At 38.7% G+C, this 25,759-nt stretch overlaps 1 protein-coding gene across 1 annotated transcript; it reads right to left on the bottom strand.

The window, feature by feature from the left end:
• Nucleotides 1-8,745: 8,745 nt before the first annotated feature.
• LOC122312686 (uncharacterized mitochondrial protein AtMg00810-like) lies at nucleotides 8,746-9,579 on the bottom strand. The gene has a single exon (XM_043127347.1). The coding sequence runs from the start codon at nucleotides 9,577-9,579 to the stop codon at nucleotides 8,746-8,748; it is 834 nt and encodes a 277-aa protein (XP_042983281.1).
• Between the last annotated feature and the right edge of the window lie 16,180 nt (nucleotides 9,580-25,759).

The raw sequence follows: 25,759 nt of genomic DNA, 5'->3' as shown, positions 1-25,759 counted from the left end.
CCGACGCACATTTCAACTAGAGTAAACCACCATGGACATAACGATGATTGAAAAAACAATTGTTTATGTATAATGGCAAAAAAAGAGAACATTCATGCAAAGACTAATGTTAATTTAATTGAAGAATAGAAATAGTAGCCTTGCACTATTAAAGGGAACTAGCGAGTGACTCTTCTAACTGGCTAACATGATACATACAGCGTATACGGTATGTGACATACAAGGATATCATTTCCTCATCCATATATGTCGACTAGTTCTCTCATTTTTTGATGATGAGAGAAATTAAGATGTTAACAAAGTGGTGTCTATAAAGGGCATGAGATAACTTTTAGCTATCTAGGATAAAAAGTTAATTACTTTTCAGCAATGTTAGAAGAATGGTGTCCAAAGGTGAGAAGCCATACAAAAAAAGCATTTGGGTCCCACAAAATGTATTTTTTTTAACATGTTAGAGGCTGTACGTAACAGGGAACACAGCGTACAAACAACTTAAAGCCAAATCTGCCAAAGATCATTAGCTTTTGAATTTACCAATGCCGTATTTAAATATTTGGACACAAATGTGTATTTAAATATTCGGACACAAATGTGTCAATGTGAGAAGGTTGTTCACGAAATTATGATAGGATATAATTATTCTAGGTTAAAATGTTTATTATTTAGTTGCCATATAGCATGTTCTCAAGCAGCCCTATACATGTGTAGCATACATTGGCAGGTTAAATTAAAACAAAATATATACGGGACCACTACAATTTAATGCCAATCACTTATTGCTGGGCTAGCCCTATTAAAAGACATCAGTTATATATTATAATATGAGATTCAGCTTGGATGTAAAATAGTTAAATGGCCGAGGAACACTGTACGCGGGAAAGGAAATCCCAAATTTCCACTGGCGGGATTTTAACTTTGGACTGTAGGACTGAACTTGCGCCAGTCTCTGAGCATGAAGTGACAGAAGGTATGGCCTTCTTTACATCATTTGCGTGTGGCTACCAAAGGCTAGATTGTGAGACAAGTAGCTCTGGTTCCAGAAGGATGAGGAAATAATCCCTGGTGGAGTTGGGTTATAGTCATCTGCAAGTCCCTCATAGGATTCTATCACTCATAGCGAGTGAAGGAAAACTCACCTTTCCAAAGTCACCACGCAGCTCACCATTTCACTACCAAACTAACCAACAGAGGCAAGATAAGGTAAACCCTTTTTTAACCCATCTTTGCAACATCTTTACTTTCCCCTTTATGCAAAGTCATACATATGTGATGGTTTTTCTGTGGGACATATAATGTTCATAATGATTTGATATTGAAGTTAAAAGTCAGCATATATATTTGATTTCGAGATGAAAGTGGTGTGTTTCAGTCTAGATTTTTCATATTTGGTAGGAACCAGGATAGATATTGAGCCCAAAAAAATAGATACATGGGTTTGCATATAAGGGAAAATATTTGAGAACATATATGAAAAAAATGGACATGGGTTGTTGTGGTTGTTGTCCTAGTGGTGAGGGAGATACAACTATGAAGCATGTTGGTAAGAATAGTGAGGAAATCACAGTAGCAGCAGAACAAGTGGTGAGGTGTTGAGAAATCAATCCATTTAAAGACAGTTATATTTGTTAAAGCATAATATGCTAGTCCAGAAAATGTATGTTTTCACAAAGCTTAAGTTCTTTTTTGCCTCAAACAACTTAAAAGGAGACATTAATACAGAAATTCAATGATGTGGAGTTGTAACTTCCTGCTATTTCACTTGGAGGATAGTGATTAGCACCAGCTCAACATGTTTAATGTTGACTCAGGGTTGATATTCCTTTGACTGCAATGTGTTAACTATGTTTAAAGTGATAAGATGGAACTAGTGATGAGTAAACATTTCTGGACTATGAGGGAAATTCCTCATAGTCCATTATCAAAATTATCCAGAATAGATGATTCATATTTGTTAGGGAAAGTTGGTGGGAAAGTATTTCCCTTTGTTGCAAACAATATCTTTCAATTCCCTAACAGTTTTATTCATTTAGCAAGAAAAAAACTGGTAGGCACTTAGGTGCATTGTATTTTGTAAGTCTATGAGGAACTGCAGCATGTTTCCAGGCACATTCAAACATCCTTACATACTTGGAACAATTAATGGTGGGGTATTAGGAGTAGATGAAGTTAGGAAAAAGTTACAATCATGAATATGGTGGTGACTGAAATTGTTATGAAAACCTAGATAAATATAAACAAAGTGATTGCCGTATCACTTATATGGGAATATACATAGTAGGCAGTAATGGTGACACCTGTAAAAAGAGGCTGGAGGGGAAGAATTAGACATGGACGTCCACTCATAGCATCAAGCCAACCTGATGAAGCTCCAGAATTGGTGCCTCCAACAAGGAGACTAAGAGATTATGTCAGTCCCATAATTAATGCCTCAGCCCATGCAGTACCAACAGAAGGTTTGAATAATCCAGAATTGGTGGCTCCGACAAGGAGCTTAAGAGATGAGGAGGATCCTAGGCTTGATGCCTCACGGGAAGCAATACCAGCATGGGGGGTTGAAGAGTCCATCCAAACTGTTCAACATGAAGTAAATGAGGGGGATAACACCACAGGTTTGGTTGTTACATGTCATATAATAACTGGATATGTATCTGTACATAAACTCTCAGCTATTCAAATTTGGTTAGCTTTGACTTTGTGTTAACTAATAGCTTTATTAACTTGGTGGTTACAGTTCAAGCCATAAAAAAACAAGGCCGCGGCCCAGCTAAGGGTACAACATTTGAAAGGTTACGAAAGATTGGTAAGATACCTTTAATTATAAAGGATGGGCATAGAGGCCCATCATGTGAAAATGCCACAATATTCACCAGTCGGGTGAGCTGGATTATAAGAGTACATGCGGATATGAGACATGCAAGTTGGAGTGTGGTAGATGACAAGGAGAAGAAAGAGCTCATCAATCGTGTTAAAGTAAGGGTCATTTGCCATATGCCTATTGGTTGATATTTATGATTTCAAAAGGTTGTATTTGAGAATGACAAATTTGATGTGATATGATACAATTTCCAAGCAGACTGATTTCGTGTTGGATTGGAGTAGAGACAACCATCGCGAAGCTGTAATAAACACACTAGCTAATAGGTACAATGCTTACCACTATGAATTACACAAGCACTACAAGAAATTTGCTTCGCATGAGGAGGCATTAGCTGGTCGGAAGGAATGGGTGGAGCCACATGTATGGGAGTGGCTATGTCAAATGTGGGCCAGCCCCAAATTCAAGGTTAGTACCACTAGTGTTTAATCCTGAAGTCAAATGGGAATTAATGTTTTTGGCTGTTTTTGGCTATGACAACAGCATATATTGCTTTTTTTGGCTCCAAATCTCCTGAGTGTATAATAGTCATACATTCAGTCCATTGAGTACATAAGGGTAGCAGAATAACAATGTTTAAATTGAACTTTCTTTCAGGAGCAGTCTCATAGGAACAACAATAATAGGAAAAAGCAAAAGGTTAGACATACAAGTGGGAGAAAATCTTTTGTTAGGCTGATGGAAGAGAGGGTAAGTTGTCATTATTAAAGTGAGTGTTAACAGTTTTGAGTTGAAGTTGTTGAGAGTTAATTAAGTATCATTTTATTTGAAGGGTGAGGAGCCAAGGAACATGATTGAATTTAGAAAGAAACACACTAGTCAAATAAGAAGGGCAAATTCATCAATGTAGCAAGTGAACACAACTATGTGAGTTAGTTCCACTGTAACTGATTTTTTAATTACATAATGGAGTACACATTCAAATTTTTATGTTAACTGAGAAATGCATTTCTTTGTCATTTCAGAATCTGATGCTAGAGAGGTTGAATGAGAAAGAAACTGAAGAGGATGTTGAGGAGATTGCAGGTGATGTGTTCAAGGAGGTGTTGGGGTTCAAATCTGGCTATGCAGTTGGCTTGGGGCACTCAGTCATACCTGAGCCCTCCCCGTTTTTGAGAAATAACAAGGCATTTAAACGTATGGCTGAAGAGAATGAAAGGAACAAGGAATGTGCAGACTTGTATAAGAGTAAACTAGAATTAATTTTGGGTGATATGGCTGAGCTGCACAAACAGTTTTCTGAGCATGACAAACAAATCATGGCCATGTCATCACAGTTGGGGTCAAGTAGGGAGTCTCAAGAAGAGACTCAAGGAGATGCATAACATCTCAACTAAATATTAACATTTTTTGAAGAAGGTCATGGGTTTTTTTGTGTTTTTTGTTCCCCCTATTGGAAATGGCAACAGTTAAAAAGTGAAAAGTATTGATGGTATGGTGTGGTGGGCAGGTTATTAGGTCATGTTTTTTTGAAAAAGGGTTTTGGGTTGTTATGTAAGTGGTGCCAGATTTTGTTTTGGGAATATTATAACCGGGTATAATATTAGTCAAGTGGTTGCAATTTCTGTTTGGTGGTCAAAGAGGATTTGGAAATCTGTTGCAGCTTTTGAGTGAGTATCCAATTGAATTATAGTTGAGAAGTAGTTATAAATGGAAGGCTGGTGTATATTCATTACCTGAGTAGGTACATAATATAATCCACAATATTTTTTTCATGTAGGGAAAAATTCAGATTGCATATCACTGGATCTGCATTCTCACGTGTTAGAGTAGGGTGCATATAACTGTGATGGCACCAGTTTAAATCACGCATAGAAGGCATTTCAGAGGTTTATCAGAAAGGCAACCATGCTGATCTTGTGAAAAGAATACCTGATAGGGACTAGTTCCACACACTGTGATGGTAAATAATACCCACCTCATATATTCTTCGGTATATTCAATGTGATTATGCTGATAAGACAATTTTGTGATGATGTTGTTATTGTTTCATCAGGGTAGACCACATGTTTGTTTAAAACTTTAACTGATTGGGTTGCTGTTCAGGGGATGAAAGAGTAATTAGCTGGAAAAGATAAAGGTGGGACTGCTGAGATTTTTGAGAATTTATTGGATTAACCAATGCAAGTTGGCTGGAAACAATGAGTAGATATTTATTGACAACTTTGTTTTAAATCTGTTAAATAGAAATAGATTTGGGGTATAATGCAACTGTTTAGTTAAAATGAAACAGTTAGATCAAAATATAAAGAAAGTGAAGAAGTGAAGAGCAGTTCTAATTGTGATGGTATGCTGCCCAGATAATTAGTATTTCAGCTGTACAACACTCCCTAGTTGGGATGATAGTTGGGAGCTTATAAGGAAACCGTGCATTAACTGATAGTATAATGGTACAAGGAGTTTGGTTAGGATTGGAAGCAAAGTTTAGTTATTGGACCTGTAATACAAAATCATTGGGCATCTTGCCTCCTATTTGTGCAATATTTCATATAGAAATGAAGCTGATTGCTTGGGTTTTGAGTTCTAAGATCATCATATTGGCAAAACATGTGGACATGGTATTCCTTGAAGCAAAGGTGTTGACACAATTTTGTAGATTGAGATCTGTTCAATGTACATATCTACTCATTAATTTGGAATTGATCACACTTGTAAATTACCATAGGGGTTACAAAGAAATAACTTAGCTTCTAACAGTATCAATAGGGAAAGATGAGAGATTCTAACTTTTGAGTTAGAAAGCAATTCAGAATATGGAATTTTCATAGTATAACTTGAATTGATTGACAAGGATCAATCAATTATTAGCAGAAGAAAATTAATTTCAGTATGCTAGGTCCGGTTTTGGCATATTACACAAGCATCATCAATATAAAGATGTCAATTATACCAACATAGAATAGGTGGGTACTTAAATAACTTTAAATAACGGTGGTGTAGCTCATTGTATCCAAGTTTGGTTAGAAGGTAATTGGGCACTCTGTGTTATAAGCTGACCATTGTTTCCAAATTAAAGTATTGTGTGTCAATATTTCAATTTTCTGCTTTGAATTGTTGGATAACTTAATGTCATGGCCTCAAATATATACATTTTTCAGCTACCATGGGATTACATTCAAACATCCCTGGGTGAAATATTGGACATGACCAATCATCACACTAATAAATATATGTGGATAGACGAGGATTAAATATATTGTTTGTTGAAGTTAGATTGTAGTCAGTTGGACTTTGAGATGAATCACAACATCATGTACCTGCAATTTTCAGGTCTTCTTCATGCATACAGTGGGAAATTTCTGACATGGAGAGGCAGTAGGGATAAGCTGGTGTTGCATTTCAACTGGTGAGATCAACCACGATAATCTGACAAATGAAGGAAATGGAGATATCAGGAGCTTTAATTTGGAGGAAGTTGAACCTGAAAGTGTATGCATGTAGAATAGGAATTGTTAGCTGGTTGTGTAAATGTATGTAGTTGTAATCGTGCCGATGACCCTCTTCTCCTTCCCACTACAGTTGACATTAATGTACAATTTCCATTTCCATCAATGAATATGGGAACTAAGGCCTGAATGTTGTCAATATATATATGGGAATTATGTTATATGGTTGTGAGATTCTTTTATTCTAATTTTGCTGGCTATCTCGATCATCATGGGTAACATGAATAATTGTGGGAATCAGTATAGGTTGACTATCATGTTTGGATCAGCAGATGCCACAGGGACCATTCCATGTAAATAATGGGATTTACATGGAACTCGGTTGTGGGGAAAAAGTCATGCAGGGTTGATTTAATACACATCTCCTACAGGGCCACTTCATGGAAAAAACATTGTTCCTACAGGTTCAGATTTGTGGGGAACCATCCGATTTATGCCTGGTATTCGACTAAGTAGCCACAAGCTCTACTCATGGCAGTTAACTAATTCCCACCGTCACTATCATGGGTAATGGGCAAGGGATCAAGTGGAAAACAGTTATATATTATTTCTCACCAAATGAGTAGTGGCTAATACTTATACCCACAAGGCATGCTATGGTGGTTTTTAGCATCTTTATCCACGATCTCCTCTGGTGGAATAAAATAGCTATTCCCATGAGTTGCTATGGTGGGACTTGTTCCATGGTGGTTCGTGCTTGCTCCTTTACCCATGAGTCCCACTGGTGGAAGAAATTGCTTTGCCTAGGAGTTGCCATGGTGGCATATTGTTACATTGCACACGAGTTGGTGTGGTGGAAGTGATACCTTTAACCACGAGAACATATGATGGGAATTCCTCACATTAGCCATGGTTTCCAGTCATGGCATTATCCCTTTTACCAACCAAATTGTGTACCATTACAATCAATATTTCCCACGAGAATACAATCTTTTGACATGGAATATGTCGTGGTTAAAAACAGAGAGTCTCCACCAATTAAAGTCATCATGGCAAATACAACTATTTGCGGCGAAGTATACGCCACGAGAGCCCCACAGGTAGAATTTGTGGGAAAATAATATTAGCCACAAAACATGGATTTTTCCCCACGAATAGCCTCCTTGGGGAAATGCCAAATTTCTTGTAGTGGATCTCTAGAAATTTTGTCACTACCTAGAAGTAATATTTAATCTTGTAGTTGATGATCAATATTTTCACTTTTGATTATTAGAATTAATTTTGTATATGCAAAACTTAAAATTAATAAAGGTCTCACGAACCAATTCCTGCCACAAATTTCATCAGCAACTTTCCATGCATATAGAAGTGTATATATATATAGAAAAGGGGCCGGGTAGGTAGGAATCAGAGATGATCTCGAGCATGTATATAGAGCATTTAGAGCCAGTTATGGAGTTAATTAGCACATGTCTATGCTGATCTTAATTAACTGGTAGAAATATAGGGCCGGGTTCTAATTAATTAATAACCTGTTGATTTTAAGTGCGAGAACTGCTACCGATACAAATTAGAGATTACATAAAAGTAAACCCATAAATTGACTTGTTTTTATAATAAAAGTAAATTTAATATGATGTATCACAATAAGTTACGTTAATTTGTAGTTTATTTTTATGTAATTTTTTTGTGTGATTAAAGTATTTTCTTTTAAGAATAATATACTTGAAAACAATAATGATAGAAATCAATAGGGGCCTGGACCATGCAGTTAATCTTTTAGAAGTAGAGTTAGGGTTTGCGTGGGCAACATGCATGAAGGGGAATTAAGTTGCCTAACATCCCATGCAAAAAAATTCAAAGATATTGGATGTGGGGATCGATTGTCCCTATAGCATTTAATCGATGTAACCTTTCTTAGGCTCACAATAATTACCACCTTAATGAGAGGGAGGTTTTGTACGTGTGAATGTTCTGTAAAAACCACGGTAATTCATTTGGGTGGTGTACGTATATTTATAAAGGTATTTACACATATATGATGCTTAGTCCAATTCAAATACAAATTACATTCCTTGCCTATAAAGAAGGGATTCTATCTTGAGCTTGATCTTTATCTTGATCTTGATCTTGATATGTAACCGTAATACCCCCCCGCAAGCCTAGTGTTTGAGAGTCCCAAACGCAAAGCTTGGAACGAAAGAATATAAATGCAGGATGACCAAGACTCTTGGTAAATATGTTGGCAAGCTGAAGATTGGTAGGGACATATTGAAGCCGAAGTTCTCCTGAAGCCACCAATTCGTGCACAAAATGATAGTCGAGCTCAATATGCCTGGAGCGATTGTGGGAGACTGGATTTGCGACAAGAAATATGGAGCTTTGATTATCACAAAGGAGAATCGGAGAAGATGAAGAAGTTACTTTGAGATCACGAAGAAGATGACCAAGCCACTTGACTTCGGCAGCGGTGCTAGCAAGCGCTCAGTATTCATATTCACAGCTTGAACGAGACATAGTTGGTTGTTTCTTGGAACGCCAAGAGACAAGGTTATCACCAAGGTAAATAGCATAGCCAGAGATAGACCGTTGTGTATCAGGGTAGCCGGCCGAATCGGAATCTGAGTAAGCAAGAATATTGCAGGAATAAGATGGAGTAAAAGAGAGGCCATACCGCAAGGTGCCCTTGATGTAACGGAGGATTAGTTTAACAACTTGAAAGTGGCAAAGAGAAGGCTTGTGCATATATTGACTCACGGCAGAGACAACATGAGCAAGGTCCAGCTGAGTGATAGTGAGATATTGAAGAGCACCAACAAGGGACCGATAGAGTGAGGGATCATCAAAGTCAGGACCATCAGCAGATAGATGACGTGCAACGACCATGTGAGTGCTCACAGGCTTACTATCAACGAGTTTGGCACGCTGCAAAATTTCATGAGCATATTTAGCCTGACTGAGAAAAAGGCTAGAGGAAGTTCGATGTGCTTCGAGGCCTAAAAAATAACTCAATGAGCCCATATCCTTGGTGGAAAATTCCTTGGATAATTTGCCAATAAAAGCATCAAGAAGAGCTGAATTGTTGCTAGTTACGACAATATCATCAACGTACAATAGTAGATAGATTAGGTCAGCACCCTTGGAAAACACAAACAAGGATGAGTCAGCCCGATTGCAAGAAAACCCAGTAGCAAGAAGAAAAGTACTGAACCGATGAAACCAGGCCCGTGGAGCTTGTTTGAGCCCATATAAAGCTTGACGTAACCGGCAGACATGAGAGGGATATCTCGAATCAACATAACCCGGAGGTTGCTCCATATAAACTTCATCTTGAAGAATTCCATTCAAGAAAGCATTTTCACATCAAGTTGACGAAGGGGCCAGTGATTAGAGACCGCCAAGGAAAGAACAACTCGAACAGTGGAGGTTTTGACAACTGGGATAAAAGTATCACTAAAATCAAGGCCTGGTTGCTGGGTGTAGCCTTTAGCAACAAGCCGGGCCTTAAGAGGATCAACAGAACCATTGGCGAGATACTTGATACGAAAGACCCATTTGGATCCCACAATATTTGTATTTGGAGGTCGGGGCACTAAATCCCAAGTGTGATTGTGATGCAAAGCTTGAAACTCCTCATCCATGGCAGCAATCCATCCGGGATGCTTGGCAGCGGGCTTGAAGCCTTTGGGCTTGTGCATGGTGAGTAAAGATTGAATGAGTTTGGAATTTGGAGCTGTGCATGTATGAAGGGCCCGGTAGACGGCTTAAAAATCCCAGATTTGGCCCGTGTTTGCATCGGGTGAGTGCCAAGGACAGGTGCTGGAGTCGGAACGGGAGATGGAGCTGGAGCGGTAGAGATGGGTGCAAAAGGGGAGCTTAGCCCATCAACAGCGGATTCCTGCAAAAGTGAAGGTGACACAGAACTACAAGATGGATCAGTTAAACATGGGCCACACAAATTCGGGAAAGGACTGGGCTGAGAAGGTAAAGAAGCCTCTGATGGGACTGGTTGTGAGGAGGGGGGTGCAGTGGGCTATAGAAAAGTAGAAATTGGGGTAGAAGGTAAAGGCTCAGAGCAATTATCATTTTTGTATGGGTAGCCATGATCATCAAAGACAACATGTCGAGAAATAAATATTTGATTCGTAAAGTGATCAAGACAGTGAAAACCATGATGAGACATACTATAGCCAAGAACGACTACGGGGAGCTAATTTGTGAGGGGCATAATCACAAAAATAGGGAAAAACAAGACAACCAAATGGATAAAAATGAGAGTAAGAAGGAGGCTTACCGAACAGAGCCTCAAACGGAGAGCGACTATCAAGAAGAGGTGTGGGCAAGCGGTTAATAATGAAAGTGGCAGTGCTGAATGCGTCAACCCAGAATTTAAGAGGGACATGAGAGTGAAAAAGCATAGCAAGACTGGTTTCAGTTATATGTCTATGTTTACGTTCGGCACGACCATTTTGAGATGGAGTGTATGGACACGACATTTGATGACGGATGCCTAAGAAAATTAAGTGATTTCAAAATTGGTGATTAGTGAATTCAGTTCCTCCATCACTTTGGAAAATCTTGATTTTAGTGGAAAATTGATTTTCAACAAATTTATGAAATTGGAGAAAAATACAAAAGAAGTCAGATTTATGTTTCAGAGGATAGAGCCAAGTAAACCTGGAATAATCGTCAATAAATATAACATAATATCGAAATTCAAGATTTGAAGTGATAGGTGATGGTCCCCACTAATCACAATGAACAAGATCCAAAACATGTGAAGCACGATTTGTATTTAGAGAAAAAGGAAGTCTTTTACTTTTGGCAAGTTGACAACTAGAGCACACAGTAGGATTTGGAAGTAAAGAAGTGACTAGGCCTGGGCTCCGACTCCGACGGAGTCAGAATCGCTATTTCCAACCTCCGACTCCGACCGGAGTCAGAACTGGAAGTTCACTCCGACTCCAACTTCGCTCGGAGTTCAGAGTTTGAAACTCCGATTGGAATTCCAATGGCTTCCGATTGGAATCGGGCTCCTACCTTTGCCCGATTCTAAGTCCAAGTTCTAAAAAAAAAAGTGATATATATATAATACATATTACATCTTTAAGAAACTCTTATACAATTGTCCAAAACATTGATAATAGTTTAAATGCTATTCCGAACATCTTCCAATACCAAAATAAAAACATCTTCCAATACAGAGGTTCTCCAAAACATCTTCCAATACATCGTGGTTTGTCATTGGTGAAACCTGAAATTAAAATAAAAAGTCACAATCAATAAAAAGAAAAAAAATGATTCAGAAAAAAATGATTATCATTTCTCACCAATATTTTTTAATCGCGAGTTTATCAACTTAGCCACACTCCAAGTATCAGTCATCGGCAAGTATGCTAGGGTTCACAATTATATCTATGAAATCATAAAAAGTATAAGGTTAATAGATTTATGAAATAATAAAAAGAATTAAATAAATCAATTGAAATACTTAAATAAAGTTACCCGATTCAAGCTTATAGCTATCAGCATCAAAACCAATGATATCTAGTCCAATGGGTGTTTCACTTAACCAATTCTGTGTGCAAACGAGGGCCTCCACAGTTGACGGTGACAATGAACTCCGGTAAGAATCTAATACTCGACCTCCAATACTAAATGCTAACTCAGAGGCATCCGTAGTGATTGGAATGGCCATCACATCTCGGGCAATACGAGAAAGGATCTGATACTTGGTGGAATTAACCTTCCACCAAGTTAAAAGCTGAAATGAATCGCTAGGTGCCTCGACCTCTTCCATAAAATACTGTTCAATCTCAGAAGTACACTGCATAATATTCCTCGTTATAATGAGCTGATGATACTGATTTGCAATATTATAACCTCGACGAGGTGGATTTAATGAGTCATCTGAGCTACGGTCATCGAATAGAGGTGTCGGCCTCGAGTGTGAGGTGCCCGCTGCAGATGAAGGCTGACCACTATTGTTGTAGTGAGAATATAAGTCATCAAGATCCATTTTAAGGGCTGTAATAAACCATGCAGCCTTCACTGCCCCCATTGTGGAATTTGCCCAAAATTCTATCAAGGCCAACTTATATCGGGGGTCAAGGATCACAGCTACAAAAAGTAATCTATTTATTTTCTCAACATCCTCCCAATATTTATCATATTTGGCCTACATCCTCATAGCCTTACCAGATAATAATCCGCATGAACCCGTACAACCTTCTTGCAAGTGGTAGTGAAGCTCTGAGAGCTTGCTGAAGAATAATTTTGCAGTTGTATTTGCGGATCCAGATATCCGCATAGTCATATCATAAAAAACTTGTAAAAATCTCATAAAGTGCCCCACACTAGTTCAATCATGTGTGTCTGGCGTACCAAGCCCCTTTCCTGCAGGCTCCAGCAAAGCATACTTAAGTGCCCCATCCTCGACCTCCATCCGCTCAAATGCTCTTTGGTACTTTTGTACCACATCCAAAATAAGGTATGTTGAGTTCCATCGAGTCGAAACATCCAAACACAATGTCTTAGAACATGAAATTTCAAGCTGGCTTGCTATTGCCTTGAACTTTGACAGCCTTTGAGGGGAAGCCCTCACATACCACACAATGTTGCAGACTCTGGTAATGGAATCGTCAACCTCTTTTAACCCCTCGCTGACAATCAGGTTGAGGATATGAGCACAACATCGAACATGAATAAATTCGTGGTTGCGGACGACATCAGCTTTCATACTCGTATTTCTCTTGAACCATTTAATTGCGGTGTCATTGGCACTGGCATTGTCAACTGCAATACATAGAACCTTTTGAATTCTCCAATCTTTTAAACAATCATCCATCAGTGCCCCAATTGATGCTCCCTTATGATCAATAATTTCTTTGAACCCAATAATCCGTTTTCTCAAATTCCATTCACTATCAATATAGTGTGCTGTGATACACATGTAGGAAATGTTCTGTATGGAAGTCCATGTGTCAGTCGTAAATGACACTCTTTGACTAGTGGTAGTGAACATCTTCTTCATCTCCGCCTTCTCTTTTGCATGCTTCTTCATACAATCCCGCATCACTGTATACCGTGATGACAATGGAAATTGTAGCTCAATAGTCTTGACAAACTTTCGAAAGCCTCTTTTATCGACTGTGGTAAAAGGCATCTCATCTTCAATTATCATCTCTGCAAGCATATCCCTCACTAATTTCTTACTGTATTGAAGGATGACCATTTTCTTAATCTGTGTATCATCAGTGGCCGTAGAAGCTTTGTAACTGATCTTGGTCTGATCAGTGATTGCCTCTCCCTTCGACATTTTATATCATTGGCAACCCCCAAGATGGGCTATTAAGACAGCAGTGCCTTGCTTCTTTGAATGACATCCACAAAGTGCCCCACAGTGGTGGCATCTCGCCTGTGGGTTCTCACGATTACCAAGGATCTTGGTGAAATGCTCCCAAGTCCAAGACCTTTTTCTAGTATTTCGTGGCTGAGATGGAGTTGTAGATGGAGGTGGTAGATCCCCAATACCAATCTCCTCATCCTCATTAAACTCATCCTCATCTTTTATGTCTACTGGCATGGGGAATCGGCTACTTGCACAAGATGTAGCTGCTTTAGAAGTGGGTCTAGATCTCGGTGTCGGTGATGGGATTGTGGCCCTTGGATTCCCTTCTGACCTTCCACTAGGTAAAGCTTCCATATCTATCAAAAATAAAATAAAATAAACAATTAATATAAATAGAAAAATAAAAAACTTGAAGGCACAAGCATAGAACAAAAAAGGATCTTCAATGCAAAAGCTTGAGTTAAAAAGAAATTCTACTAGTACAAAATAGAGCTGTTCTTGAGAAACAAGAGAAGTTAGGATGACCATTTCTCACATATTTTCTCTACACATTCACCATATTTGAATGCAGGAACTAAACATATTTTCTCTACACATTCAGAAACAGAGAAAACTGGGGTATGCTAAGTATGTAAGAGCTGACAAGAAACAGAGCAAACAAGTTTCTAATTTGGGAGAGAAATCATGAAGAGCCTTTTCCTGCAATTTGTAACACAAAAAGTAATGGTCGGCAATATTTTCTTGGAATATAGTCTCTCTTCCACCTATTCTTGGTCTAATCCACTTTTCTAAAATCATGTTTGCTTTCCAGGAATTAATTTGCAGTTTTCTAATATTATTATCATTATTATTATTATTATTATTATTATTATTATTATTATTATTATTATTTTATGTTTTAATTAGAATCTTTATGCTTCAATATTGCTTTGAGTGGGTGGAATGATGCAAGTAAACGTCACCTTGTGTGCCAAAGTTGGCTCCTAAAACCTGAACTACACGTACACTGATGGCTAGCGTGATATATATGGAGCTTAATTCACATCACTAACTGATGTTTTAATTGTACTTGAACCTTTTGGGGACCCCTCTCTTGTCTTTATAGAAGGCTCCAAACTCACATGCACGCATATCTTGCTTCAATTAATGAGCTCTAGAAGTTCCTTAATGTATGAGGAACTTTTCATAACTAATTTTTTTGAAGGTTTCTGCATTCACCTTGTTTTAATGCATGTGTTCTTTCTTCCATTTCCTTTTAACAAGATTGAATAATATCCTAAGATTACCTAAACTAGTACCACTTGAATATTCAGATCATACATCTCTTCAAACGATCAAGTTGTAGTACTAGTACTCGTGCCTGCGTACATACAATAGATCTAAAGCACTCACTGTAAAAATTATGTTGCTTGTAGCATAATCTCCACCATGTGCATGCATGGAATGAATGCATATCACTACACTGCATGCCCCCACCATATTATATGCATCCTTGTGCTTCCTAGTTGCTAGCTAGTTGTAACATATCTTCTTAAAGTCCCAGACCACAAGGCCAAGCAAAAGACAATAATATAAAGACAATATATATTATTACTCATGTGTAAGGCTGTGAGGTACCAGTAGCTATAATGTGCCACTAATGGTACAAGCTAGGGGCAGTCAGCCTGTAGTGTAGTTGGTTCATTTCTAACTGATACATGAGGTATATATGATTTGTTATAGGTAAGAAGAGTGATTATGCGAAATTTGGAATTTCTATCAGATTGAAAGCTTATAACTCAGAGCACACTTTAATTAATACTTTTGATAAAGTGGTAGTACTATCACATTAGCAATTTGCAAAATTGTAAACAATACCATTATAATTCTTGTGTTTTGAAACTCCCAATTAACTGGTCATTTACGAACTATTGTACATGTTTAATTAGGACCTTAGGTTAATCATCAAATTAAAGCTATCAATCCACCATGTTTAAGAGATAATAAAAAAAACTGAAGGTATATACATAATCCCTTTATGTATATAACACTTCTCTTCTTTTAATCAAAGATAAATATGCATGTTCATTTTGTTGATATGGGTCTAGATGCAAAGAGAAATTATGAACGAGAATAAGTACCTAATAAATTCTAGACAAATTTAAATTCCCACAAATTTATATACAATGATAATGAAATTAAACTTGGTTAGAAGATTTTACTAGTTTTTAAATTATTTGTATTTTCCTTTGAATATATATTTGGAATTTTGGACTCTGTAATTTGCGAATTTTCATGAACCTTCCCTTTGATGGCAGACAACCTAATAACATTGGAATCTCATTGCTTTTTTTAGAACAAAATTATGCCGTTCTTGAACAAAATAATTCCAAAGATGATTGAAGTACAAAAATCTACCAAGTACCAACTATGAGAATAAATAAGATAAAGAAAATACTAACCCTAAGTGGATGTAATTTCATGACTTTGTACTGAGGAGTGACTCGAGTGAGGCATGGCGCCATGGGGCGTGGGCAGTGGCACGGTGATTCTGTGAAGACGGCACCGTGGGCACTGGCAGCGGCACAGCTTCGATTCTTTCAAAGGCAGCACGAAGAACAAATGAAGGGAATTGGAAGACGAAATGAAGAAGAATGGAGAAGAAGAAAGGGGCGAGCCGGCGGCTGAGTTGCTGTTTGCTGAGCAAGGGATCGGGATAGACAAAATGAAGAAGAAAGGGGGATGGCCGCATAGCTTTAAAATTACGAAGCAAACGACGTCGTTCCTATTTCAAGGAACGTCGTCCCGTTTAAGTTAAGGTGGGGAGGGGGAATAAAGATTCAAAACGACGTCGTTTTGAATATTTGTTTTTATTTTTAAAAAGTCAGAGTTTGGAGTCGGAATGCGGGCTCTGACTCCGACTCTGACCTCCGACCCCATTTTCAGAGTGCCTCCAATTCTGACTTCGTTTTTCAAAAATTTCGACTCCATCGGAGTCAGATTCAGAACGGAATTAGGTCGGAGTCAGAATTTTGAAAATTTGCACACCCCTAGAAGTGACACATAGTTGACGATTTTTATTCAAAAGAGAAATGATATTATGAGAAACATGACCCAAACGAGCATGCTAGTCATCAAAGGATGCCCGTGGAAAATTATTAGGAAAAACAGAAAGAAAGGATTGATGGCCACGTTCAAGCACATAGAGGCCATTTTCACGTCGACCGGTTGCCACCACTCTTCTTGTGTCGCGAGTCTGCATAGTGAAGCGATCATTAGTAAAGGGAATAGAGAAGGGGAAATCAGAAGTGATGGAGATGAGATTCTTAGTGAGGCCAAGCACAACTAAAACATCTTTTAAATGAAGAGAGGATGTTGGAGAGAAGGTACCAGTGTGAGAAATTGGAAGAGAGGCACCATTACCAACTACAACACAGTCCTTACCAGAATATGTATTTGCCTTGTCCAATTGCGCAGCATCATGAGTCATATGAGCGGTAGCGCCAGTGTCCGTATACCAATCAGAATCTGGTACGTCATTAAGAGAACAAGAAGTGAAGGCCTCGACTAAGTTGGCAGCATTGAAAGACCAAGTATAACGATCTCGGCATGATGAGGCGTAGTGACCTTCTCCACAGCAGATTTGACATCGAATTTGGCAGTTCCGATCTCGATGATTGCAGGCACCACGACCATGTCCTCCATGAAAGAAACGGCCTTCTCTACGTCCACCTGTATGTGTACCAAACTTGATGTTTTGAGATGCAGTGAAGGCAGTGGTAGGGGGGCCCGAAGGAGAAGTCGACTCCAAGGAATAGACAAAAATTTCATAACTTTAGGCTTTGGGCACAACGTCATCAAAAGTAGGGAGAGGAGATAGAGCCAATTGAGTGGTTGAAAAAATAGAAAAGGATGAGCCAAGACCACGTAAATACCAGTGGATTTTGTTAAGATCATCAACCGGACGCCCCATTACCGCAAGTTGATCACAGATTGCCTTAAAATCTAAGGAGAACTTAGGAACACTTTTATCATGCTTTTTCATGGTCTGAAGATCATCTTTCAGCCGAAGCTCTCGAGACTTCGATCGATGGCTGAATGTATTTTCCAGCCGAGACCAAACAGCACGGGACATGGGCAAGCCAACAACAGCGGACATGGCTTCCTCTGTTAAAGTGGTGAGGAGTAGACTAAGCACAAGCTGATTTGTGCGTTGCCATTTAGCCAACTTGGGATTTGGTAAAACAGAGTCATTGGAAACGATGGTGGCAAAGGGCTCGGCAAGTGAACCATCAATATAGCCGAGAAGATTCTGGGATTGCAGCAGTGACAGGACTTGACTGTGCCAAAGGAGATAGTTGGAAGATGATAATTTTATGGTGAGAAGATGAACCATGGTGGTAAAAGGCAGAGTGGGTTGGACGGAGGCCATGGGATCGAGGATGTTAATCCGAAAAACTGCTCTGTGATACCATGTGAATGTTCTGTAAAAACCACCATAATTCATTTGGGTGGTGTATGTTGATATTTATAAAGGTGTTTACACGTATATGATGCTAAGTCCAATTCAAATACAAATTACATCCGTTGCCTATAAAGAAGGGATTCTATCTTGAGCTTGATCTTTATCTTGATCTTGATCTTGATATGTAACCGTAATAGTACGTATGTTCTATAAGGACCATACATTCACATTAGCAACATATGTATATATATATATATGTGGGTATAATGGGTTCGGATTATAATTAAAGAGGGAATATTGATCAGATCCCCTCTAATTTCTCTTTTAATTTGAATAGTCAAATTTGAGAAAATATTGATAGATGCATTAATGTAATTAAATAACACACCGGCATTTAGATTAGTAGGTTGATGATATCTATATTAAAGGAATTAACGATCAATCATATAGTTAGATTATGCCGACCTCGATCCTATTAATTAACTGGTTTTTTTTTTTTTTTTAAAGAGTTAGGGTCACATGTCCAAGAGTGACCCCTCTCTAATTTTATTAATAGATTCTCACTTATGGCGAAGAAATACCGTTGTTACATTTTCAGCATCTATGGGCTTACATAAAACCAAAACCCAGCATGCAAAAAAAGGACCAACCTAACGGAAAAAGAACAAAAACAGACCGCAACATCTGCCAGACAAATAAAACTCTAAAAAATATGAGAGATAGAAAGTTAAATAAAAATATTCACAATATATTTAATTACTATTTACAAATTTCTTATCTCATCTTATTTTCCAAATATTCCAGCTTACTGATCTATTTTTGTCTGTGATCCAAATATATTACTTGTTGGAAAGTAATTTCGAAACCACATGGCGAAGACAATCTTCTTTTTCTTTTGTTTTAATAATCGGGGTTTTGAAAATATAAAATCTAGAAATGAGATTAAAATTGATTAACTTCGGAATTTAAAAGTTAATCTCTTAAAACACAGCTACTTTTTCATTTATTTATTTATTTTATTTAAATGGTGATCATCTCCTAAAACGAAAACCAAGTCATGGGCTATCATAAAGTTTAGCTATGGGCTTGGGTTTTGAAGTGCTAACAGAATTCAGGCCTTTCCCCTCTATTGAGTATCAACTTTCTTTGTGTTTTGTTAGCATATTCAGAATCACGAGGAATGGTAGGGGTGGGCAGCGGGGCCCCGGAACCCGCTGCCCCGCCCGGTTCGCCCCGCACCCGCATAGGTGGGGCGGGGCATCCGCACCGCATGGGCGGGGGGCGGGGCCCCCGCCCGTATGATGGCTTCCCAGTGGAGGCGGGGGACGAAAACGACCTCCCCCCGGTCCGGTTTTCCCCCGCCCCGCACCGGTTATATTATATATATATAATATATAATATATATTATATTATATATATATATTAATAAGTATGCTTAAATGAAACGGCACCATTTTGTCCACCACAAAACGGCGCCATTTCATTTAGTGGGTTAACCTAAGTCCCCATCCCCCCTGCGTCCCCCCCCCCCTCGGGAAACCCCCAAGCAGTTCGCACATCCGAAGGACCGAAACCCAGAAACCCTCCTCCCTCTCGCAAGTCACAACCAGTCGGTCCGCTGCAGTGCCGCACGCCGTGTTCCCTCTTCCCTCTCTCTCGCACGACGCACGACGTCGAACGCACTCCGCACGGTACACGGTAAGTTAAATTTTCTCCTCCTCTTTTGATTTTCTCCGTTAATTAATTATTTTTTTTTTAGTTTTGATCGGATATTGGAGGAAGGATGGGGTTGAATCGGAGATGGAGGATGGGATTTGTGAATTGTGTGCTGTGGATTCGTTGTTTGTGTGATTGTTTCGGATTTCAATTTTTTTGGATGTTTCGGATTTTTTTTTTTTTTTTTGTAAATTTCATTGAAACCCTAACCCCTAAATTGATTTAGGGGTTTCATGATTGAAACCCTAATTTTGATTGGGGTTTCATTGGTTGAAACCCCCAAATTGAATTAGGGGTTTCATTGAATGAAACGCCTAAATTGATTTAGGGTTTCGGATTGGGGTTCCAATCCGAAACCCTAATTTGGTGGTTGGGGTTTCATTGATTGAAACCCCCAAATTCAATTTGGGGGTTTCAATCAATGAAACCCCTAATTTGAGGAAGGGTTTCGGATTGGAACCCCAATCTAAAACCCTAAATCAATTGTTTGGGGTTTCATTGAAACCCTAACCCCCAAATTGATTTGGCAATTTCATTGATTGAAACCCCCAAATTGATTTGGGGGTTTCAATCAATGAAACCCCTAATTTGATTTAGGGTTTCAGATTGGAACCAATCCGAAACCCAATAATTGGGGTTCCAATCCGAAACCCAATTATTTTTTTGATGTATGTAGTTTTTGCTGTTTGTGTTGGATTGCACTTTGAATTTTTTTTTTTGTTGGAGAATCAGGAATGTCTTCGGATTTCAGTGATAGCTCGCCTTCCCCAGCCAACACCCCTACCCCAGAAACTAACCCTACTCCTACCTCTATAACGAGTACACCTTGCCCTGCTCCGAAGCCCACACAGGGCAAGAAACCTGTATCCATAGTTTGCCAACACTTTACCAAACTAGAGGGTGGTGACCCCAACAACCCACAAGCTAAATATAATCACTGTGGAAAAATGTATGGATGTCACTATAGGAAACATGGTACATCCCAGCTGAAGGTCCATCTAGAGAAACAATGCAAAAAGAGTCCAATTTTAAAATCCTTAGTAGAAAAGGGTCAATTTAGTCTAGATTTTAAAATGGCAGATTGGAGTAGTGGGGCCGGGGGGCCAACATTGAAGGGGTATGTGAAGTATAACCCCGATGAGTGTAGAAGGAAGTTAGCTCGTATGATTGTCATGAACGAGTTGCCTTTTCAGTTTGTGGAGGGTAAAAGGTTCCAAGAATTTGTCCAAGAGTTGGAATCGAGATTTGTACTTCCTTCTCGTCACACTATGGCAAAAGATATTAAGAAGATGTACCTCCGTGATAAAGATGTTTTGAGGGGCCAATTGGCGGGTTTGGTAGTTTGCCTCACTACCGATACTTGGAGTGGGAGTTGGAAAAGGTTTTGTCTGTGTCAGTTGATAATGCGTCTTCTAATGTGTCACATTGGGATATCTAAAGAATTATCTTAAAGATGCAAATAAGACATTCTTAGGTGATGAATACTTGCATGTTAGATGTGCTACACATATTTTGAATTTAATTGTGACTGAGGGGTTGAAAGATGTTAATGACTCGGTTGCACGTGTTAGAATGGCTTTGAAATGGGTGAGGTCTTCTCCTTCTAGATTAGAGAAATTCAAAGTTGCTACAAAGGCTGCGGGCATAACATCGAAGAAGGGTCTTTGTACTGATGTTCCTACCAAATGGAACTCAACCTTCTTGATGTTGGAGGCGGCCCAAGAATATAAGGCAGCCTTTCAATTATTGGGTGATGAAGACATCCAATATGTCAAATACTTTGATGAGCATGGGGGATCACGAAAGTCTAATGATGATGATTGGGTGGTAGTTTCTACTTTCGTTGATTTTCTTGGATTATTTTATGATGTTACATTGAATATATCTGGTTCTTTGTACCCTACATCCCATGGGTTTTGTCAACAAATATGTAGGGTAAAAGAAGAATTAGAAGATATGCGTAGGGGTTCCAATGAAAGGATGAGGGGGATGGCAGTGACCATGATGCTAAAATATGACAATTATTGGGGAGATTTGACTAGAATGAATATTTTCTTATATGTGGCTGTTATTCTTGATTCCTGTCTGAAAGTTTCAGGCTTGTTATATGGGCTGAGACTTGTTCACGATCAGGTATGGACTGAACTTATTGGTGAATTGGCCCGAGATACCCTAAAAAAATTGTATGATGAGTTTAATGCAATTAAGGGTGGTACTACATCGAAGACACATACACTGACCCCAACGTCTTCTACAGACACCGTGACCGGGCCTCCTACAAAGAAACGCAAAATGCCATGGACTAAGACCCTCGCATAGAATCCCACACTAGTCCATCAATCTACGGAGGTCGTTTCTGAGTTAGACAACTATTTGTCAGCGGATATGGTCCAAGATGATGATGATCATTTCGATATATTAGGATGGTGGAAGAATGCCTCAAAGAAATATCCCATCATTTCTGAGATTGCCCGCTATATTTTGGCCATCCCTATTAGCACCGTTGCCTCAAAGTCAGCTTTTAGTACCGGAAGTCGTATATTGGATCCTTTCCGTAGTTCATTGTCTCCTACAACTGTAGAGACATTGATATGCACACAGAGTTGGACGATAGGAAAGGGTATTCATGTTCCGGATATTTTAGATTTTAAGGAGATCGATGAGGGTGGTGATCAGTCTGGATTTGGACCACTTGGTAATTATTTTTTATTTTATTATTTTAATTTATTTATATTCATTTCCATTTCATCGTTATTAATTTTAATATTAATTTTTTTAGTAACACATGAGACGTCTAGCACCTCTGCAACATAAAAATGTGCTCAAGCCCTGGCCACCCCAACTATCACACCCCTTGACTCAAAGACAAGCCACAGTTGACAAGCCTCTTTAGAATATTCAATTTTTAATTATTTGTTCAAATTTTGTATTCAATGATTTAGAATGTTGATACAATGTCCCTTGGACACTTTTATGTTTGTAATTTTGTAATTGTTTAGCCTTTCAATTTTGTAATAGCTTAGTTATTATTATTAGTTTATTACGTATTAAACTCTTAGACTAGTGACTTTTATTAGCCATAAAATCAATTACCATTCATAACATTTTTTTTTTAATCTGGTTTTTAAATTTTGTTTTTCCTTTTTACTTATAATTTTATGGGCTGAAAAATGAAAATGGCCTACAAGTTTTTTTTGGCCAAAAATACAACCTTATGAGCCATTTTTGGCCCATTCCTGAGGTTTTTGGGTCCAAAATGGCCCAGAAATTGCTTCTAGGCCATTTTCGACCCAGAAAATGCTTCTGGGCCCAAGAGGGGTGTGGGGGGGGGGGGGGGGGGGCGGACGGATTGCCCCCCCACACCGTACCCCGTCATGCGGGACAGGGTACTCCGCCCTCGCTGGATGGAGAATCATTTCCCCATCTGCCCCATGTGGGGGCGGGGGGCGGGGGGGGGGGGGGGGGGGTCTACCCCGCACCATATGGTGCGGTTAGCACCCCTAAAGAATGGTACATCTATACCTATAGGGTTTTTTTTATTTATTATCTTTATATATTATATATTATATTTATTTTATTTTTTCTAAACTAATTAATTCTTTTTACTCATTCTCTTTACACCACATATTTAATAAGAAAAAAAATTAAAAATTAAAAAATTATATATAATATATAATGTATGGGATGTTGAGTAGAAAATTCTACAAAAGTTATTCAAGACACTGATATGTCACCCATATTTATTAGTGTTATGTCATCAATCGTCATTTGAAAAATTCAAAAGCACGAAATTGGGTCATTTCAGCGTGTAGAAGTGCTTTCGTAAATATTGTGTAGATATAATATTTCCCATTTAGAATTGGGAGTCTCACTGTTATTTCCAAAACTATTTCTGAAAAGAGATCTGTTGATCATTTGGAATTGTACATTTTCTATTGATTATTTTCTTTTAGCATTTCGCTTTGTCCCAAATTCAAGGGTACTATAGTGAGTTTTGGATTTTGATTGGAGACCATGCTAAACTTGGCATAAATAAAGGCTTGTTATGTATGTTGTGAAGCCCAGAGTTTCATGTTAAGTAGGTATTTCCTTTAGTACATGTGTGCAACGTCCTAGCTCATGCGGACGCTCAATTGAGGAAGAAAAACAAAAAGCCCAACCCCCACCCTTACAAGGACGTCGTTTTTTTGTAGGATTAATCTTCTTTTCTTCTCTCCAGTGTGCCGCATCATATCCTTTTTTTTTCTTCTCTTCTACAAGATAACCCTGCATGATGCCCATGCTTCCACCACCTCAAAGTCATACGTATTTTAAATTATCGTATTTTAATTAAATTTATTTTGTTATAAAATTTATTTTGTAGAATTTTTTTAATATTGATTGTTGTTTTAAGTTTAAATTGTTGTTTAATTTATTTTAGTTTATTTTGGATTTAAAATTTTATTGTTTGTTTTTATTAGTTATTCATTATATTTTAGCTAGATATTGTGTTTAAATTATTTTATTTGATTTGTAGCTTTTAAAATTGATTTCATTAGATAAGTTTTTGGACCCCAGAGGTAAGGATTGAATCTCATTTCTTTTCCTTCTTTTATTCTTTTTCCCTTTTTCTTTTCATCCTCCTTCCTTTTCTTTTTCTTCTTTCTTTTTCTTTTTCTTCTTCCTCCCTTGCACTCCTCTCTTCCCATGCGACTAGTGCCCCTCCCCCTTCACTTCGTTTTCCTTCATTGGCCCAAACCCGCCGCTGTGCGGTGCACCACCCCCACCGTTCGACTCCCCTCTGGCCGGTGATCACCTCCCACAATTTTCAGACCACCTAGAGCCGCCGTGGGCTCCTCCAAGCCGTACAATTTTTCTCCTATTTCGTTGTCGTCGTTTCACCTCTAGCCACCACCTCTTCACCACTTCATCACCGACTTCTTACCATCCTAAACCACTCATTTCTGGCTCCGATCCATCACCGAAGCAGCCCCCACGACTTCACTTTCCGTTTTGGAATTTTTGGTCTTCTACCGCAGTTTTCGCCGCCACCCACGGCCAACCATCACTTCCACTAGCTTCATAAGCACCTCTAAACTATTCCCTATCAATTCCAAGCCTTGGATCAACCTCATTCAAAAGTGGGTATTTTACAACCCACGGCCACAGTGCTTTTGCACTGTTATGTTGCTTTTCTTCCGTCTTTTGCAGCTTGTTGATTCTTCGAAAATTATTATATAGCGCTGTAAGTATTTTCCAAACTTTATTTTATATTTAAATATATTATTGCTTTTACAATAAATTTGTGACTGGTTGGCTATTCCGGACTGAGTCCGAGGAGTCGGGGGTCGGTTGAATTTGAGGACGGAGTTGTTTGTTTGTTGTTAATGTTGAGTTTTGTTGGTTAATCTATACCTTGATGTGTCTTACCATTTGTATTGCATGGTGCATACATGTACATGTGTTAAATTATGAAAACTGGGTTTTCATGTGTAAATAGATTTTTGGGTGCGTGTATCATGACCCCAAGTCGAAATGGGGCATTATCTCGGTGGAGCTCCTCTAGTCATTTGGGAGCGTAATACACTGAGTGATGTCCCCTAGGTTGTCGCTGGGTGACAGCAGAAGCGTGCAGGATGGTAACGCTCTCGTACCGACTCCGTAGCCCCTTTACTAGCGGGGGCTAGAGGATGCTTGGCTACGTACGCGCTGGGTACGAAATTGGGTATCGCTCATTACAAAGTCACATGCATGGTCGTTACCCGTGGTGTGACGAAGGTAGCCAGGGTGTGATGATGACTCCTAGGAGAGGTCATGGTGCATTCGGTTAATGGAAATGGAAATTGTTTTGAGACTTGGATTTTAGGCCATTTTCTGGGAAAATGGTGAGGAAAGGTTAAATGAAAGATTTTGGGCCAAATGAGACTTTTGGCATGTGTGCAAAAATGTGGATTTTGGGACATGTGTATTCGGCATCTTTTCATGCATATTGTTGAGTGTAATATATT

The sequence above is a fragment of the Carya illinoinensis genome, chromosome 6 (genome assembly GCF_018687715.1).
Source record: "Carya illinoinensis cultivar Pawnee chromosome 6, C.illinoinensisPawnee_v1, whole genome shotgun sequence".
NCBI classification, from domain to species: domain Eukaryota; kingdom Viridiplantae; phylum Streptophyta; class Magnoliopsida; order Fagales; family Juglandaceae; genus Carya; species Carya illinoinensis.
The sequence above is the reverse complement of the archived record's forward strand: the minus strand, read 5'-3'. Positions and strand labels throughout refer to the sequence as shown.